At 35.7% G+C, this 16,630-nt stretch overlaps 4 protein-coding genes across 6 annotated transcripts; 2 read left to right on the top strand and 2 right to left on the bottom strand.

The window, feature by feature from the left end:
* On the top strand, nt 1,859-4,953 carry LOC18591763 (bet1-like protein At4g14600). 2 transcript variants are annotated; one of them, XM_018125975.1, is made up of 5 exons: nt 1,859-1,931; nt 2,153-2,220; nt 2,380-2,503; nt 3,490-3,546; nt 4,386-4,953. In XM_018125975.1, the coding sequence occupies exons 2-5, from the start codon at nt 2,153-2,155 to the stop codon at nt 4,545-4,547; spliced, it is 411 nt and encodes a 136-aa protein (XP_017981464.1). In that variant the 5' UTR covers nt 1,859-1,931; the 3' UTR covers nt 4,548-4,953. The 2 variants fall into 2 exon arrangements, with proteins under 2 accessions (XP_017981464.1, XP_007018146.2); XM_007018084.2 differs by lacking the exon at nt 1,859-1,931 and adding an exon at nt 1,973-2,065.
* On the bottom strand, nt 5,176-8,950 carry LOC18591762 (serine/threonine-protein kinase PEPKR2). The gene is made up of 4 exons (XM_007018082.2): nt 8,680-8,950; nt 7,450-8,335; nt 6,289-6,585; nt 5,176-5,932 (listed from the first exon to the last, which is right to left on the bottom strand). The coding sequence occupies exons 2-4, from the start codon at nt 8,198-8,200 to the stop codon at nt 5,571-5,573; spliced, it is 1,410 nt and encodes a 469-aa protein (XP_007018144.2). The 5' UTR covers nt 8,201-8,335; nt 8,680-8,950; the 3' UTR covers nt 5,176-5,570.
* LOC18591761 (phosphoribosylaminoimidazole-succinocarboxamide synthase, chloroplastic) lies at nt 9,623-13,979 on the top strand. Of its 2 annotated transcripts, XM_007018076.2 has the most exons (12): nt 9,623-9,987; nt 10,129-10,230; nt 10,333-10,462; nt 10,975-11,067; nt 11,151-11,239; nt 11,493-11,573; nt 12,118-12,207; nt 12,389-12,478; nt 12,645-12,695; nt 12,788-12,834; nt 13,470-13,527; nt 13,598-13,979. In XM_007018076.2, exons 1-12 carry the CDS (start codon nt 9,667-9,669, stop codon nt 13,655-13,657), a joined length of 1,212 nt encoding a protein of 403 aa, XP_007018138.1. In that variant the 5' UTR covers nt 9,623-9,666; the 3' UTR covers nt 13,658-13,979. The 2 variants fall into 2 exon arrangements, with proteins under 2 accessions (XP_007018138.1, XP_007018140.1); XM_007018078.2 differs by lacking the exon at nt 10,129-10,230.
* Nucleotides 14,588-16,609, bottom strand: LOC18591760 (pentatricopeptide repeat-containing protein At5g27460). The gene is made up of 2 exons (XM_007018075.2): nt 16,175-16,609; nt 14,588-15,977 (listed from the first exon to the last, which is right to left on the bottom strand). The coding sequence occupies exons 1-2, from the start codon at nt 16,580-16,582 to the stop codon at nt 14,703-14,705; spliced, it is 1,683 nt and encodes a 560-aa protein (XP_007018137.2). The 5' UTR covers nt 16,583-16,609; the 3' UTR covers nt 14,588-14,702.

Here is a 16,630-nt window from a genome sequence, read left to right as displayed (position 1 = left end):
ACGAAAAGATATAGTGTTAAACAGATTTTGATTTAGCCTTAACGTGTTTCGTGTTTAATTGTGTTTGACACGATTAAGACATGAAAAATTTCGTGTTTTAAGTGTCAGACACTAGTAACATGTTTAAACACATTTAATTAATCATATTAATCGTGTTATTGTGTTTAAACGTATAAACGTGTTTAATCGTGTTATCGTGTTTAAATGTGTATACATGATACACTTATTAACTTGTTAAAAATTAACAATCAAAGGCTGTTTTAGCCTTATTTAAATAATTTTAAACAATTATTTTAATAAAATTTTTAAATTTTATAAAGATAATAATGTAATTGTGTCATACCCAAATCCTAATTTTAAATTTTGTTTTGTTATATTTGATGTTCTTGTTATTTTGTTTTGTTATAATTGTTTTCATAATTATTGATTTTAAATTAAAATAATAAAATTATATTTAATTATAAATATTTTTATTTAATAATATTAATCGTGTCATATCATATATTGATACGTTTAACAAACTTGTCTAAACAGTCATGCCGTGTTACACGGTTATTAAATATATATGTATACGTGTTTCATATTTAAAACACGAATAGTATTCGTGTCGTGTTCGTATTTAACCTTAACGTGTTTTATGTTTAATAATATCTAACACGTTTAAGATACGAAAACCTGAATTGTCAAATCTAGTGTTAGGTGCCATTTCGTGGACTGCAAAGTTCAATGTCTACATTAAAACATGTACTAGTATTTATTTATTTTGACTTTTAAAAGAATTTCATTTTTTTTAAATAACCTATACATGCACTTATTATAATATATAGACACTATATAAGTAAACAAAAATATTCATAGTTCATTTAGTGATCTCTCCAAGTTAAACACGCAATAAAAAAAAAAAACAAACATGCAAAGGAACAACTGACGCTACCACTCTCGTCCCTCGGATCCTTAATATTTTTTATTAAAATTCTTTCAAGTTATTAGTGCAAAAGTACTAACTAATTAATTTCTGAATTCCGCTCTAATGAAGGTCAACAACTTCACATGTTTTAGCTAATTATTTTTTTTATGAAAATATATGTTTAAGTATAAATAAATTACAATAACAATGAAATTATTTTCAAAATTTATCACATGATTATTATATAACGTATATCAAACCAACACTCAAACGATTGTATACACACAAATTTTACATCAAAACTTAAATTAAAAATTTGAAGACAAACATAAAGTTTATTTATTAAATGCCCACATCGTGATTCATCTTTGAAATGTTTATTCAATATATTAATTTTGGATATGTCCCATCTTATGATTGGATAATAATTTTTTTCTATAAATTGATAAAAATAAAATTCTTTTTTTTTTGTCAATCTGGATTTAATTTTTGTGGAAAAATACTTCAAGAGTAAAATTCGGTTAATACAAGGAATACGTATCTAAAATCAATCAAAAAAGAATTAGACTCAAGTAAAATTTCAAAATACCCTTAATCATATCAATCAAAAGACTTATAATAAATAAATAAATTAACATAAAATTAGATTAAAATTAAATATAAAAGGAATTCAAATTTGGGATTTAAAGGTTTAATGTGCTTTTCCTTTTTGCTATTCAAAAGATTAAAAGAAAAAAAAAAGTGTGAAGGAGGGATGAAAAAGTGTTGGTTCAAAATTTCAGTTGAATTTGCTCAGCTTAGACTCCATTTGGCAATACTCTTATCTGAATTACTCAAATGTTTAATGGCGGACGACCAGCCTTCAAAGCCAGCATGTCGACCCGAGGCCTTAAATCTTAAAAGCCGCATTCACGCGTAAATAAAACTGTACAAGACAGATTGGACCTTAGGAAAAACAAAAAGAAAAGAAAACGGTGCAACAGGAAAAGAGAAGTTTCCAGCACCGTAGGATTATAAACTAACGGTAGATCTATCTCTCAACAGCGTCATCAACTTTTTTTTATTATTATTTAAAGAGTAATTCGGAAAAATAAAACTAGAATACGGCTCCGTCATTGCCAACTCTCTCGAAATTTCAAAAATCCAGGGAGCTATCGGGTCAATTTTTTTTTCCAATACAATTTGGCTCAAAATTCCGTTGTCGTTCCAAGGCGTTTTCGCTTATTTCTTCTCTCTTTCGTTTAGATGGCATCTACTTCGAACCGAGCCGGTGGCGGTTCTTTCTACGGCGGTGCAGCACCTTACCGATCAAGGTCTATTTTTTATTCTCTTTTATTTTCTTTAATTTCTTTCAATTTAGTTAATATATAATCAGAGAATCGGACGGTTTAGAATTTCTTAGCTTTCTTTTTTTTTTTTGAAATAAGTTGTTTGTTTAGAGCTGATTTTGATTATGATTATTTTTGAAATAGGGAGGGTTTAAGCACGAGACCGGTGGCTAGCTCTGATGAAATACAATTGCGGATTGATCCGATGCATGCTGATTTGGACGATGAGATCACCGGTCTCCGTAGCCAAGTTAAACAATTGAGAAACGTAAGATTATTTATTTATTGATTTTATTTTCTAATTTGATATTTTATGATCGTACCTTTTATCTTGCTTTCTTTTTTCTGTTGGATGAATTGCATGAATCATCTTCAGCTCCTAAAATTTAACAAGATCTTGCTGATCGTGTTTAGATGGAATCCTGTCATGCACATCTTCTGGTTTAAATGTATGTCATGATAATTCATCATTATCGCTTCAGTCAATGCCAAACACTGGCCTCATCAAATAAAATACTGGTAACAGAAGTTCAGAATATTGATTATATCTTCATATTTGGGGAGATACCGGAAATTAGACCAATGTAGATAAATATCGAAGGTCATTCTGAATTTAGATAAATCAGGCTTATAAGTATTTATCTTGTAATGATATTTAATATATTTTTGCTTTTTTCGTTGGAATTGTGTTGGTTTATATTTTTTTGTGCGGACGAATGTCCTGACCCTTAATGCAATGAGTATACATTTGCCTAAGTTTAGCTTGTCAGTTGCTTTTGAGGTTTTAGGTTTTTGATGTTTGGGGGGTGGGGGGTACATTTCTCTTTTTTATTCATGTCTGTAGCTTAACTGGTTGAATTGTGTGAATCTTAAAGGTTGTCTTAACTGAAGCGCTGCAGTTAACTTAAATTTTGAAAAAGAATGTTCTAAGTAAATCTTAAAGCGTGCAAATTTAGAGGAATATCACAATTGGGACTTCAAAAGGTTCTCATTGTATTTTAAGTGGGAGTTTGTAAGAGATTGTTGGGGTCTGTCAAATGTGCTTGATTGCAGTGGTTTGGTAAGTTGGTAAAGTATGATGTAGAATTTTAAAATTTTTATGTGGAGGTTTTCTACTTGACTTTATATAATATACTCTTTGCTTGGTTATGACTTTGCACAAATTGTATAATTTATGAGATTGGTTCCTTGCTTTCTAGATAAATTATTTGATTTTTCTGTTAACTTGGTTCTTATTGAAAAATGTTGGTGCAGGTTGCTCAAGAGATAGGATCAGAAGCAAAATTTCAGAAGGACTTTTTAGACCAGCTGGTATTTGTTACTGCTAAATGCACCCTTGCTTAACATTTGTTCTCTTTATGGTTTCTTGCATGCTATCAATCCTTGCTATGACATTTTTTTTTGCTTCCATACAAGGAATAACCTCCATAGTCTATTGTACACATTTTGAGGTTTTACTATAAAATTGCAATGCAGTTTTGTATAGTGAAGTGAAATGAAGGAGGGAGGGCACGGGGGAATAGAATTTTGAACTAGAAAAGTGTTGGAAAATAACCTGAAAAAGATGGGAAATGTTAGTTCCTGCTTATCTGTGCCTGAAAACGTATTTATCATGTTATTTCTCTGTTATGTAAAAGATAATGATGCGATCTTCCTCAGTCACATAAAGTTACTAGAACTAATTTTTCCCACTCAGACTTTGTATGGGTTGGAAACATCCCCTTGTGTCTCTTCATTTCAGGTGTTGTATGATGCAAGCTCATTTGTATAATGGTTAAGTTTGATATACCCTATTGTTGTGTAAGACAATAATGCATCAAACCATTATTTTCCTCCACCTCTTTCTATTTTATGGTAAAGGAGGCAAAGTTCTATTAGCAACCAACTGGTGGTGGCTAGATGCAAAACAAAAGAGGAAGCTGTTTCTTTGATGATTTCATCTGTTATCTACAGCAATTCTCCCATTTCTCTGATGCCTACTTTTATTAAACACATGTCCACACATGCATGCAAAATGAATAGTATTGGTTTATCGTTTTCATGGTGATTTTGGCATGGTATTACTTAGGTCTAGGTGGTAGTGCTTTGCTATTTACGTTTGGAGAGATGCTTTTCCTGGTTTCTGAATGTGCATTCTCATTTTATGACAGCAAATGACCGTGATTAAAGCTCAAGCAGGGGTGAAGAACAACATTAGGAAATTGAACAAGAGCATAATCAAACATGGTTCAAACCATATAGTCCATGTGGTTCTTTTTGCGCTATTTTGCTTCTTTGTTGTCTACATGTGGTCCAAATTGTCCAGAAGATGAGGTTTTGGGGGACTGCTGAATACATGTTGATTGGCGATTGAAAGAAAATGGTGCCTAAATGCTTCTAACAGTTTTCAGTGAAGTTTGTGTAAAGCTTTCTTCATGACTTCTGTCGGTTGTAATTGACTTGGAAAATACTGGTTCTAGGTTTTATTATGTTGTTGTCAGAAGGCTAGTTCTATCCTCCAAAAGAGGAGATATTGTTGCATTATCATTCCGTAGTTTTAGTTAATTATCATATTTTCCATACTCCATCCAAAGTTGCTTTACAAGACTTGGCCTAGGTTAAACAGGCTTTTAAATTACCGTCGAATGTCTTGCTGATTCTAACTTGAGCATGGAAGATATTGTTACCAATTTGTCATTTTTGTGAAGTATCTTGGTCATTGAGCTATGGCCAGTTTTATCCTGGTCCCATCATGATTGCCAGCATGGGGCATATCAATCCTGACAATACCTTACGGTTGTTATGCGGAATTCCTCTTTCCAAGCATCAATTCTCTCCCAATTCAATCTCCCACTGATCCCTGAAGCATCTTTGAAGACTTGTAATTCATGTCTTTCCCTCGAAGGAAAAGGAAATTTTTGGCCCAAAATGGTGAAAATCTGTTAACAGTTACGAAGGATGGGAATCAACACCATAAACACATTGCTTTCACAGCTCAGTAAAAACAGATCTTTATAAGGCAGCCTACCTATGTCCCTAATGACAGACATTCAATCTCAATAACTGAACACACACCTGTACAAGTGCGGGGAGAAAATGATTTGAAAGGATCTATATACATCAATCCTGTACTTCAATTCTCTCTGTTCACCAGGCGAGAACAATTATTTAGTTACCACCATGGCTTTGGAAGTCAAAAGCTTTGCTAGAGATGACACCATTATCACCGGATTGAATGTTAAGTTCATCATCCATAAGCATCATTTTGCCCACTGAAATTGCAACCAGGGCAGGTTAATTCTAAATCCCCAGCTCAAAAAACAGTGGAGATAATCATGTTAGTGGTGTCAGCAGGATCAAAAGGCTCTACAGAGGTTGTTAGCCGTCAGGTTAGATGAACACTGCTGCTCTATAGGTCCCGTGGGACTACAAAGTCTGCTCCGTTTTGGTTCGGAAATCCTCACATGGGAAATTGCCACAGCGAGCACATCCACCACACCATTTTCATCTTGTTCCTCTGACTCGCAACTTGAACTGCTGGATGTTGAGACTGGCTGTGGAACCCGACTATGAGAACCACCATCTATCCTCCTCACACTTAACTTGGATCCAGGAGAACTGTAAATTTGAATGGAAGGTCCTACTTGATTCTTCGACTTTGATTTGATGGATAATGTCTTTAGAGAGCGCTCAGTGTAGAATAATATCCATGGATGCCCTGAAATGAAACAATTCAAATGTCAGCAAGTGTAGTCTCATTATTAAGCTTTCACAAGAAATGTGTGGTTAGCCCCTATGCAAGTCCCAAGGTAAATTTCTAATCAAATAACAGATTGTTTGAAAAATAAAAAAAGGAAAAAAAAAGTCCACATAAATTGAAAAAGAAACAAGCATACTGAGTGGCAAAACAATCATAAGAAAGCAAAAATCATGACGAAAATAAATTAATGAATCACCTCTATGATGGCTCAACACCTTAATATATACAATTATAAGGCTAATTCACAAACTTCTAGTGAATGTATCTATTATTTAATTATAATACTGTTTTTGTAAGAGAAAGTTAGGGCTTACTTAGTACTTCATCAGCAGTTATTCTTGATGAAACATCCCTAGTCAACATTCTTGCCAACAGATCACGTGCAGGTTTAGATACAGACTCCCATATCCCTGAGTGAAAATCAAGGTTTACATTCTTGATGGCCTCAAACACTGCCTTCAAGGAGTCTCCTTGAAATGGAAGAACACCAACCAAAAGTGCATGTAGGAGCACACCAGCACTCCATATATCGACCTTCTCTGAATAATTTCCTGACAGAACCTCAGGTGCAACATAAGCTGGACTTCCAGCCAAACCAGACAAAGTTTGACCTGTAGTAAATAGTAATAGTGTCACTCAGAAGCATTAGGCACAGCTTAAAAAGGAGACACTCAAATACTAAACATAACTTTCCTAAGGCAATATGCTAGCATCTTTTAGCATGATCCTATCTACTCATGCATAAGAATGATCAAAGGAAAAGAAAATGCCAAAAACCTTTAGAATTAGCAATTTAGAACATGAGAACATTAAAATTAAAATTAAATAAAAAGAATTTGCATGCCCCTGTAAATTTCTAGTTTCAAATATTTTAGCAATTATAATATAATTTAGTCTCACAAGTGGTGTGATTGGACAGGCTAAAACCAGGCCACAGTCCCTCACATGCTCCCAGGCAGATATCAACACTCCTCAATAGCTAATCACAATGCTGATAGTTGTAGACTTCTTTAATGCTTCGATTTTATTTTTATTATTTAATGTAAGTTTTAGCACTTTGAGTATAATATCTTGCTAATCCTTTTCTTCAGCAAATTCCCTTGTTCCTGCCACCAGCCAAGACATGGCCACAGAAAGGGAAATATATAATGTTCCAGGCCAGATAACTTAGGTGCTCTTAATCAATAAGCAGACAGGAAGATATGTTTTCTTGTCTCAGCTAACAACTTATTCCCCCCCTTGTCCTTCTTCCTTCATGCATATGTGTGACAGGCATTTTGCAGCCAATCTCAAAATAAACATGTCACCATACTTGATAAACATTGAGAGCATACAAACTTATCTCTGTCTCCAAACGTTTGAATATTGAGTTGCAAGATAATAAACAAAGAAAGAATTTAAAAGAATCAATAAAAAGTAAAGCTCATATTCTTTAAAGCAGCTCATATTCTTTAAAGCAGGTCGCAGATATTCACCATTGGAAATTCTCATGGCAAGACCAAAATCTGCCAGCTTTATCTTTCCTGAAGTTGTGAGAAGAATATTCTCTGGCTTTATATCTCTATGCACAACTCCCATCTCATGACAGTACTTAATTACTAACATAACATCCTTAAAAATATTAGCAGCACGTTGCTCTGAATACTGACCCTCTGCCATTTGGTCAATCAAACGACCTCCAGAGCACAACTCCATTACGAGATGAAAGCAGTCTGGCTCCTCATACACTGCCTGCAAAGTCACAACCCCAGGATGACCAGATAAGTGCTGCATTATCTCTACCTCTCTGTGAACAGTCTCCTCTCCCTTGCATAGTGTTTTACAAGCAAAGTCAACCCCACTAGTCCTAGACCTACACAACCAAACCGACCCAAATTTCCCCCGCCCAATTGTGGCACCTTTAACATAATCATCCTCGACCTTTTTCTTCCTACCAATTTGTGTAATTACCTCAATGCACCCTATCTTCCTCTTAAGACCTCTGCCGGGAGGGACCAAAGAAGATGCACCACAAGGTGGGGCAGTAGCAATGCCAGCGAGTCTACTTTTACATGAACCAACAGGAGGTGCATCAACATCTTCTTTGCACCTCTTTTTTAGCCTCGCGTAATCTTCTAATGAAAAATGAGACCTAATATTAGATGATCTGGAACCACAAGACGAAGCAAAATTGTTTGTTACCTCAGTAGACACATCAGTTTCACTTCCTTTCCTCTTCTTTCTCATCAAGTCAAGTATCAACTCAAACAAACTTATCTAAAACTAGACCTTAGATGCATTTAAGTTGCAGAAAATTAAAGATAATCAACAAAAATGTCACATTTTATGGCGGCAAGCTCATCTGCTTTTGTTTCCTGTAAACTAAAAAGAAAAAAAAAGATGATCAAAACCAGTTCAAAGAACAAAGGCACAATAGAAGAAAAGAAAAGTAAATAAAATAAAAAACTTAATTCACTTAGCCACAAAATGATGTAAACCATCAATTAAGTAAAAACGCATCTTCAATTAAAACGGAAAATTTATATATATATATAAAAGAAAATCAAGATACTGAATCGATCCTGTTTGGCTTTTTCGAGGATTCTCCTGGGGACCAGATGGAACCTAGATCACAATCCTAACTTTATTCGATTATTATTCAAAATTTTCATCTAATCATAAAAAATAACCGAAAAGAAATCAGAATTTCAGCGCAAAGAACCAACCTTTAAACACAGCCCAAAATCCTTCAGATTCCACCAAAGGAGAGCCCACTTGAGAAATGGAAAAAAGAAAATGAAAGAGATTTTTAGCGAAAGAAGAATCAGAAAGAATTAGCGCAATTAGGTAAGCAAATAATTGGGAAAAAAATTCCGGAGAGAGAAATTTGAGGACTGAATCAGAAGAAATCTCCGGGTCGAGAGATTTGGGGGCTGTGATTTTGTTTAACAATAAAAACCTATTTCCGTGGCTTACACCAGTGAGGTAATTGAGGACGTGTCCAGTTCTTAAACGCTACGTTTTCCGAATCCGGGTCCTCATTCGGGTACCTGGGTTTTCCTTGAGGGGTTATTCGTGTTGCTTGTAGCCGCATGAAGGAAGCTGCTGTCGTCATATTTGGAGCGTGCTGATTGGTTACGTGGCCGAGGGGATTGGTGCTTTTTCTTCTTTGTTGAAGCAAGTTGACGTGATTGGTTGAAAGCACGCGCTGGTCCGCGACGTGGACGTAGGTTTTTTGGTTTCAGCCGTGCTGTTGTTTGGATACGTCTTTGTACGGATTGTCCATACCCCATTATGGACGGTCTTTAATATTTTCAGAAATTATTATCACAATAAATATTTGAAAAATGTGTTTTAATTTCTTTTATTATTTTAGTAGTAGATTTTTCTTTGAAGAAAAAATCTCTTGCATTCTGAAATTATGTGTATTATAATTTAATTAATTAATTAGAACAACTGTAATCTAATTAATAGTATTGTCTTCAAACTGTATCATAAAATTATTAAATTTGAATTATTAATAATTATCTTATAAAGTTTGAAATTTTTGTATTTCGGAATCCAATGAAGTTTTATATTCCAAAAATGAAAAAGCAGCCTGCATTTAACGCAACCAAACGCGGCCTTGCAAACGCTCGATTATATCATAAAATTCCACTGTCTCACTGACCCTCATAAATCAGACACAAAGCCGAAGCCAAAGAAAGATAAAAATGGCTCAGTGTATAAGAACAACCGTAAACCCTCCCAAAACCCCACTCAACTCCAGCCAAACCCATAATCCCAATCGCTTATTCCCATCAATCTCTTCCTTAGAAGCGAAACCCAAATCCATAAAGTACCCCAAAATCTCCCTGTCGGTTATGTCCAGCCAAAACCAAAGCCAACAACTAAATCCATCCCTTGATGCTTTGCTCAACTCTGGTCGCAAAGAAGAAGTTTTTGCCACTATAAAAGGCTCTGTTCACAATTGTCTTTCAGAGACTAATCTTCATTTAACGGTTCCTGGTATCGAATCCAAAACCAGAGGCAAGGTAGAAATGAAAAGGATTGCCCTTTTTTTTTTGTCTTTAAAATTTGGCTAAGTTAAGCTTTTTAAGTTTGTACTTTCTCTTGGCAACCAAACAAAGGTTGGTGTTCAAGGGATGGGTTTTTAGTTGGATTGATTTATGCAGGTTAGAGATATTTATGATAGTGGGGATTATCTTGTTTTGGTCACTACTGATCGTCAGAGTGCATTTGATAGGATTCTTGCTTCTATTCCCTTCAAGGGCCAGGTTTTTATACTCAGATCGCACTACCTTTTACTACTTTGTTGATGGTAAATATTAATAGTAGTAAATGAGATGTAGTATCATTGTTGGAATTTCAATTTTCAGGTTCTTAATGAGACGAGTTTGTGGTGGTTCAATAGGACACAACACATAACCCCAAATGCAGTTGTGTCAGTACCAGATAAAAATGTTACAATTGCAAAGAAATGTTCTGTCTTTCCTGTTGAATTTGTTGGTGAGTATCTTCGAGATTTTTACTCTTCATTTTTCCACATGGAATTGAATTCTTTCATTGTTGCAAACTTGAACTCTGAATTTCCTTGGTTACAATTCATGATTAGGGGCTATTCCTGAGTTTGGATTATAAACCAAGTTCCATTTTATCAATTAAAGCAAGCGACAACTTTTCCTTTGTTCATTCACAGCATGTAAGATAGTGAACATGTTTCATAAGTTTTAGTTTTCTTATATTTAGATGGGGTAATTTCATAAGGTATGGAAGACAAAGACTTGTTTAGTTTAGAACAGCTAACTTAATTCTTAACATGGTCTGATTACAAAAATTTGCTTTTTCAAATTGATCTTCCATGTAAGTTGATTGTTTTTTCTTTCAATGGGAGGTTGAAGTGCCACAGGTTCAAAGTGATTTAAGTTTTCCATCTCTGTGTGCCGAGGTCATTGTTTAGAGTTATTGTAGTTGTCTGGTGTAAAATCCTCTTCTGATCTGAATTTTGTTGCTATATGCAGTTAGAGGATTTGTGACAGGAAGTACTGATACGTCACTGTGGACAGTCTACAAAAATGGGGTTCGAAATTACTGTGGCAATGTGCTTCCAAATGGTGAGGTTTTTGTTTATTTAAATCACTTTTTGATTTCATTTGGAAATTGCTCTATGTGATGGCTGTTTAATATGTTTGTATAGGGTTGGTAAAAAATCAAAAGTTAACTGCAAACATACTCACACCAACAACCAAGGCTGAGGATCATGATGTTCCTGTAACTCCAGATGAGGTTAATCTTTTTTTTTTTTTCCAAATTTAAACTTGTTAGATACAGGGAAAGTATAAAGAAAATAATAAGATTCTCTTTTATCTTTCATATTGCTTCAAAGTTTTCCTCTTCCTCTTCCTCTTCCTCTTCCTCTTCCTCTTCCTCTTCCTCTTCTGCCACCTCCACCCCTTCAAACTAGGCTCGAAAAAAAGGGTTCCTGTTGGCTAATCTTAGGATACTGTTGATTGGTCTCTGTTTATCTGCTGGATTGCAGATAATTGGAAGAGGACTGATGACTCAAGCTGACTTTGACGAAGCAAGAGAAAAAGCTTTAAGTTTGTTTGAGTACGGACAGGTAATTTAGATTTTGTTCATACGCTCAGGTGCTTACGTGATGTAATTGTTTATGATGCATGTAAGATAATATCAATCAACACACTGAAATTTTTTGAGATGAGATCAAATTCAATATGTTAATACTGAATATACGTAAGAGCATAAGAAGCAAAACATCAATTGATTTGCATCTTGTGCTATGAAGGCCAGTTGATTGGGATGAAAATGATGCCTTTGGCATTTGAGAGTTGCCCTCCATTCTGTTTTACTCCTCTAATTTTGTTGAAAACCATTTTAGTACTACAAACTAGTTTACAGTGTCAGTGATGCTCTGTTGGTAGACAAAATGTTGTCACATCAAGCATCATAGCTTATATAGAGCAATCCTGGGTCTGTTTTTATGAATGTGCGGTGTTTGTACTTTCTAACAGCCAACACTTTCACTGTCTGTCATTAAAATATGCTGGATTGTTTCTTTTAATGTTTCTACTTCTACTACATGTTGCTTGATCTTTAGTATATTGTTTAATGCAACTGACATTATGATTTTGTTGAAAATACAGTGTGTAGCTTTGGAGCATGGCCTGATATTGGTAGATACAAAATATGAATTTGGAAAGGATAGTGATGGTTCAATTCTATTGATTGATGAGGTTAGATGCCACTTTCATGAAAAGATTCCCCGTTCTCTCTCTCTCTCTCTCTCTCTCTCATATACACATTACACCTGCAAACATGTGCACTCTCGTGTACACATCTTTCTATGTGCAGGCATGAGAATTCACTCAAACTGACATGCAAGGATGAATTTTGCATCTTGTTTTGTAATTCTAGGTGCATACACCTGACTCAAGTAGATATTGGATTGCCAATTCTTATGAAGAGCGCTTTCAGAATGGTCTTGAACCTGAAAATGTTGACAAGGTGGGTAGTGAATGGTAGTTATGCATGTCTGAGTTGTGTTTAGGGACAAAAAGGTGGTTTTGCCAACTCACATGCGAAGTTCGTTGACTGTCACTTTGACTTCCTCGCTACTCGTGCTGAGGAAATTTTCTGATTTTTAATGTGTAATTATGTATGGAGTTTACAGGAGTTCTTGAGGTTATGGTTTAAAGATAACTGTAATCCCTATGAAGATGAGGTAAGTTGCAACAAGAAGTTAAATTCTGTGCTCTTTGATGTCTGTTGATATGAGGAAATATTGTAAATCTCTTTTGATGATGCAATCCTTAGGTCCTTCCTGATGCCCCTGAAGAACTTGTCTGTGAGCTTGCTTGGCGGTATGTTTTCCATGTTATTATACCTTTTAATTAAGCACAGTATATGCTATTATGAATTTAAAGAGAAAAGAGAAAATGAAGTCAAAATCTTTTTCAGTTCAGATTACTTCTCATATCTCACATACTGTTCTTCATTTCTCTTCTCTCCTGTCAATTGAAACACACTGTCACTTGTTTAGCAGCTCCCAGATGTAGTATGTCTCAAGCGTAGCCCTTAGCCCTTTACAAAACGTGGCTGTATGAATCTATTTGTACAAGCTTGTGGAATTTGTTAAACAATTATTAGTAATCCCACAATTAAACAGTGGTAAATTGTCTATAGAGAAAGACAATTATTACAGTTTTGGGTGTGTGTTTTCAATATAGATCCTCTCAATTATTTTTTTTTCATTATTTTTAATGCATTCAGCACAGTTCACATTTGTGGGCTGCATTCATTAGTTGTGGACCCTAGACATGTAAACTCTGATGATAGTTGTATTGAAAGATAGTAGAGAGGAGCCAAAGCCGTGTTTTAACTGACGTATTTTTGTATACCTTGTTCTGCTTCTTGATGTAGAAACTTTTTGACACTGTTTTATGATTGAAGTGCTTTCGACTATGTCTGCTTGCACTGATGTTAACCATTATGCCAGGTATATCTTTTTGTACGAAACAATAACAAAATCAAGATTTGAGATGCCATTGACAGAGGTAAGACTTAGCACTATAGATGCCTTTTGGTTGCTATTATGCAAAGTGGCAATTTGATTTTTTCTTGCAGGAGCCAATACATGATCGAATCTCGCAAAATGTTTCGTCAGCATTGTTATCTCTGCAGTAACTCAAGAAGATTGTATAAGAGCTCATGGTTTTTTTAGGATGGAGACTATAGTGAGAAGTAAAATGAGCGTTCAGTGGTTAAAAGAGGTATTTGGTAGATGAACTTGGGGTGGAATAACAAGCTGGATTGCCCCAGTGTAACACATTGAGCACTTATTTACTTTTAAATCTATAGTTATGACAAAAATTTCAATGAATTCAAAGAATATTAACTTACAATTTTGACATTTTTGTGGGATAGGATTCTTTCTGAGAAACTCAATACTATCTGCATCTGTTAAATGTATCAAGTTTTCCTCTAGTTGAAATTTCTCATCGGCACTTGGATTTGTCTTCGCTGCACATTTGCAGGCATGATTAATTATTTTGAATTGACTAACTACAGAAAACAAGTTCATTCTGACAACTACAAAATGATTCTCCTAGATGTTAAGGGAAAAAAGAAACTTTGAAGATTTGTGTCAAATGAAAAAAATATGAAAATCGTTAAGATTGGGGAAATATGAACTTGGAATTTTCATTTTAACAGAGTTGTTGGAAACTGTTTTTATGTAAGATAAGACCTCTAGAGTTCAAAGTTTAAGCAGGTGAGTCCAGATGGCTCATGAAACACAGCCTCATAGCCAAAGTTTCATCAATTTTATCTTGTCATGAGGTCTAATGTCGGTTTTACTCTTGAATCTAACCCAAGAGTCCATATGCCTTTGTGACATATAAATTCAGTGGAGAAATTTTTGCTTGCTATTAAGAAGTGATTGCTTTGTCGTTCCTAAGTATAAGGCTTCTTCAATCTTTTTATTTCTTTTTTTCCCTTAGTTTTACTGCAAACAGGGCATATCACCTAAAGCAAGCTATGGTTCTAAGTTTTCCAGCATTATCCTCGTGTTTGATGTGTGTGTGTGTTGAGAGAGAGAGAGAGGAAATACATAATTTAAACAAGAATGCTGCCAAATTTATAAAAAGTATAAGCAGAGCATTTCACTTTGCCTCGGTAATCTTTACCGGGGAACATAAGTCAGCTTCTTTCCTCAATAATAGAATCTCTCTCATCCCAAAGACCCAGAGCAGAAATTGAAATTCCTGGAATCAATTTCACTTGCTTGAACAAGGGAAGAAATCTCATCATCCATCTCAATTTTATCCTTATCCATCATTTCAAGGATGTCATTAGCTGGTCTCTTGGCAGAAAGGTGGATTCTAAGCAATGATTTATATATTGGTGAACTTGCAAGACCCATATCCTGAATATCTCTAATAAAGTTGGTCGCATCTTCCAATTTCCCTTGCTTCTCAAGGTACTCAGCAATGGCCACAAGAATACTCTGGGATGGTCTCCAATGACAATCTTTTAACATTGCGAACCCTTCCTTCATAGCATTGATGGCCTTTACCATCTTATGGCTTCTCACCCACCCCTCCATTAGAATTTCCCATGTCTTGTAATTGGGACACCCACCTTTCTTCAATGAGCGGATATACAATGACTCGGCTTTTTCCACCCAACCATTCCGCATGTAAGCACCTAAAAGGACATTGGAGACTCTAATATCATACTTCTGACGGTTGGACTCCCATTCCATAAACACCCTCTCAGCTTGTACTAGATCACCTAGCTTAACCAAGCACGACAATATGCACATATAATTGGCACAACTCAGTCTCTTACCTACTGCTTTACTGGCATCCCATAGCCGAATAACGTCATCCTTACTGTTCAAAGATGTATATTGAGTCATAAGGAAGATATAACCAAAGCGGTTATTTGTAGACAGCTTTGCTTCTGCATTTTTTAGTGCAGCAACTGCTTTCTCAACAAGCCCTGCTTTGACATAAATATTAGCTAAAGTAGATAGTGTGGACCACCCCACTTTGGCATTCTCATCACTCAGCATTTCTCTGTAGACGGCCTCTGCTTCTGCAACCCCAGATGCTTTGGCACAAGCATCCATCCAAAGGTTGTAGGATTGTGCATATTTGGGTATTTTGTTTCGTGTCATTTGCATAATAACCAGAGGTACTTTATCATACTGACATGTTGCCATGTACAGCTTCATCATTTCAATAAATAGATAGGGGCCCAGGGTCAGCCCCAAGCCAGTCAGCTTACTCATGAAAGCCTCAGCTTTTCCAACGTTTCTTTCTTTTACATAACCATTAAGAAGAGGAAGACAGGCTGCTTTCTGTGAAGCAGTGTTGGGTAGACGATCGAAGTATTCTTCAGCTGCCATTAAACCCCGGACCTTGATGAGTAATTCCAATTTATTGGCATGATCAGCAGCTGAGATTTGTAAACCTTTCTGAGTTTCCATCCATGTCCACATCTGTTTGTTCACAGAATTATAAAGATCGACAAATTTACATAAATGGGGCGAAAGTTTTCACTTTTGCCCAGTCAAATTTTTTGCAATATTTTTGGGCCAGTATTTAATTAAATACAAAAATAAAGCTTTTTTTTTTTTTTTTGTTTATGCTATATAGTAGTATTGATAAAATCCCAAGGACGGAGAAAGAAAGGAACCTCGAGCGCCTGATTGTAGCAACTAGTTTTGAGGAGAATATTGGAAATGTACCGGAGATCCGAAATTTCAACCTTGTGACCCGAATCCGCCCAATTTTGGAGCACCGTCGTTGTGCTTTCCGTCGGTGATTTCAACCTCAGAATGCTCCTCTTTAGACTTACCCTGCTACTAGCAATAGCAGTTTTTACACGTGGCTTCTCCACCGCGTAACCTGGGGAAGCACCTGAATTTATTATCCGCCGCCACGTGGCGCCGGCAAGCTTATCGCCGCCATTGCGTTTGAGATGGGGGATAATCGAGCGACTCGCCATGGACGACGAAAATCTGCTTGGCGTCTCACAGTTCCTTTCGCGCTTAAGAGGAAGAAGGCTGAGGAAGGAGTGAACGGTTTGCCACGTGTATCCCATGGTCAGAACGGCAGCGTTTTCTGGACTCAACGAGCCTAAAAAACAAGA

Source organism: Theobroma cacao, chromosome 8 (genome assembly GCF_000208745.1).
Source record: "Theobroma cacao cultivar B97-61/B2 chromosome 8, Criollo_cocoa_genome_V2, whole genome shotgun sequence".
NCBI lineage: Eukaryota > Viridiplantae > Streptophyta > Magnoliopsida > Malvales > Malvaceae > Theobroma > Theobroma cacao.
The sequence above is the reverse complement of the archived record's forward strand: the minus strand, read 5'-3'. Positions and strand labels throughout refer to the sequence as shown.

Coding starts and splice junctions, on each gene's coding strand:
- LOC18591763 (XM_018125975.1), top strand. CDS start 2,153: ATGGCATCTACTTCGAACCGAGCCGGTGGCGGTTCTTTCTACGGCGGT. Junction 2,504..3,489: donor AAGTTAAACAATTGAGAAAC/GTAAGATTATTT, acceptor ATGTTGGTGCAG/GTTGCTCAAGAGATAGGATC. Junction 3,547..4,385: donor AGGACTTTTTAGACCAGCTG/GTATTTGTTACT, acceptor ATTTTATGACAG/CAAATGACCGTGATTAAAGC.
- LOC18591762 (XM_007018082.2), bottom strand. CDS start 8,200: ATGAGAAAGAAGAGGAAAGGAAGTGAAACTGATGTGTCTACTGAGGTA. Junction 6,586..7,449: donor TGCCATGAGAATTTCCAATG/GTGAATATCTGC, acceptor TATTTACTACAG/GTCAAACTTTGTCTGGTTTG. Junction 5,933..6,288: donor AACTGCTGATGAAGTACTAA/GTAAGCCCTAAC, acceptor GTTTCATTTCAG/GGCATCCATGGATATTATTC.
- LOC18591761 (XM_007018076.2), top strand. CDS start 9,667: ATGGCTCAGTGTATAAGAACAACCGTAAACCCTCCCAAAACCCCACTC. Junction 9,988..10,128: donor AATCCAAAACCAGAGGCAAG/GTAGAAATGAAA, acceptor TGATTTATGCAG/GTTAGAGATATTTATGATAG. Junction 11,068..11,150: donor TGGCAATGTGCTTCCAAATG/GTGAGGTTTTTG, acceptor ATGTTTGTATAG/GGTTGGTAAAAAATCAAAAG.
- LOC18591760 (XM_007018075.2), bottom strand. CDS start 16,582: ATGGGATACACGTGGCAAACCGTTCACTCCTTCCTCAGCCTTCTTCCT. Junction 15,978..16,174: donor GCTACAATCAGGCGCTCGAG/GTTCCTTTCTTT, acceptor GTGAACAAACAG/ATGTGGACATGGATGGAAAC.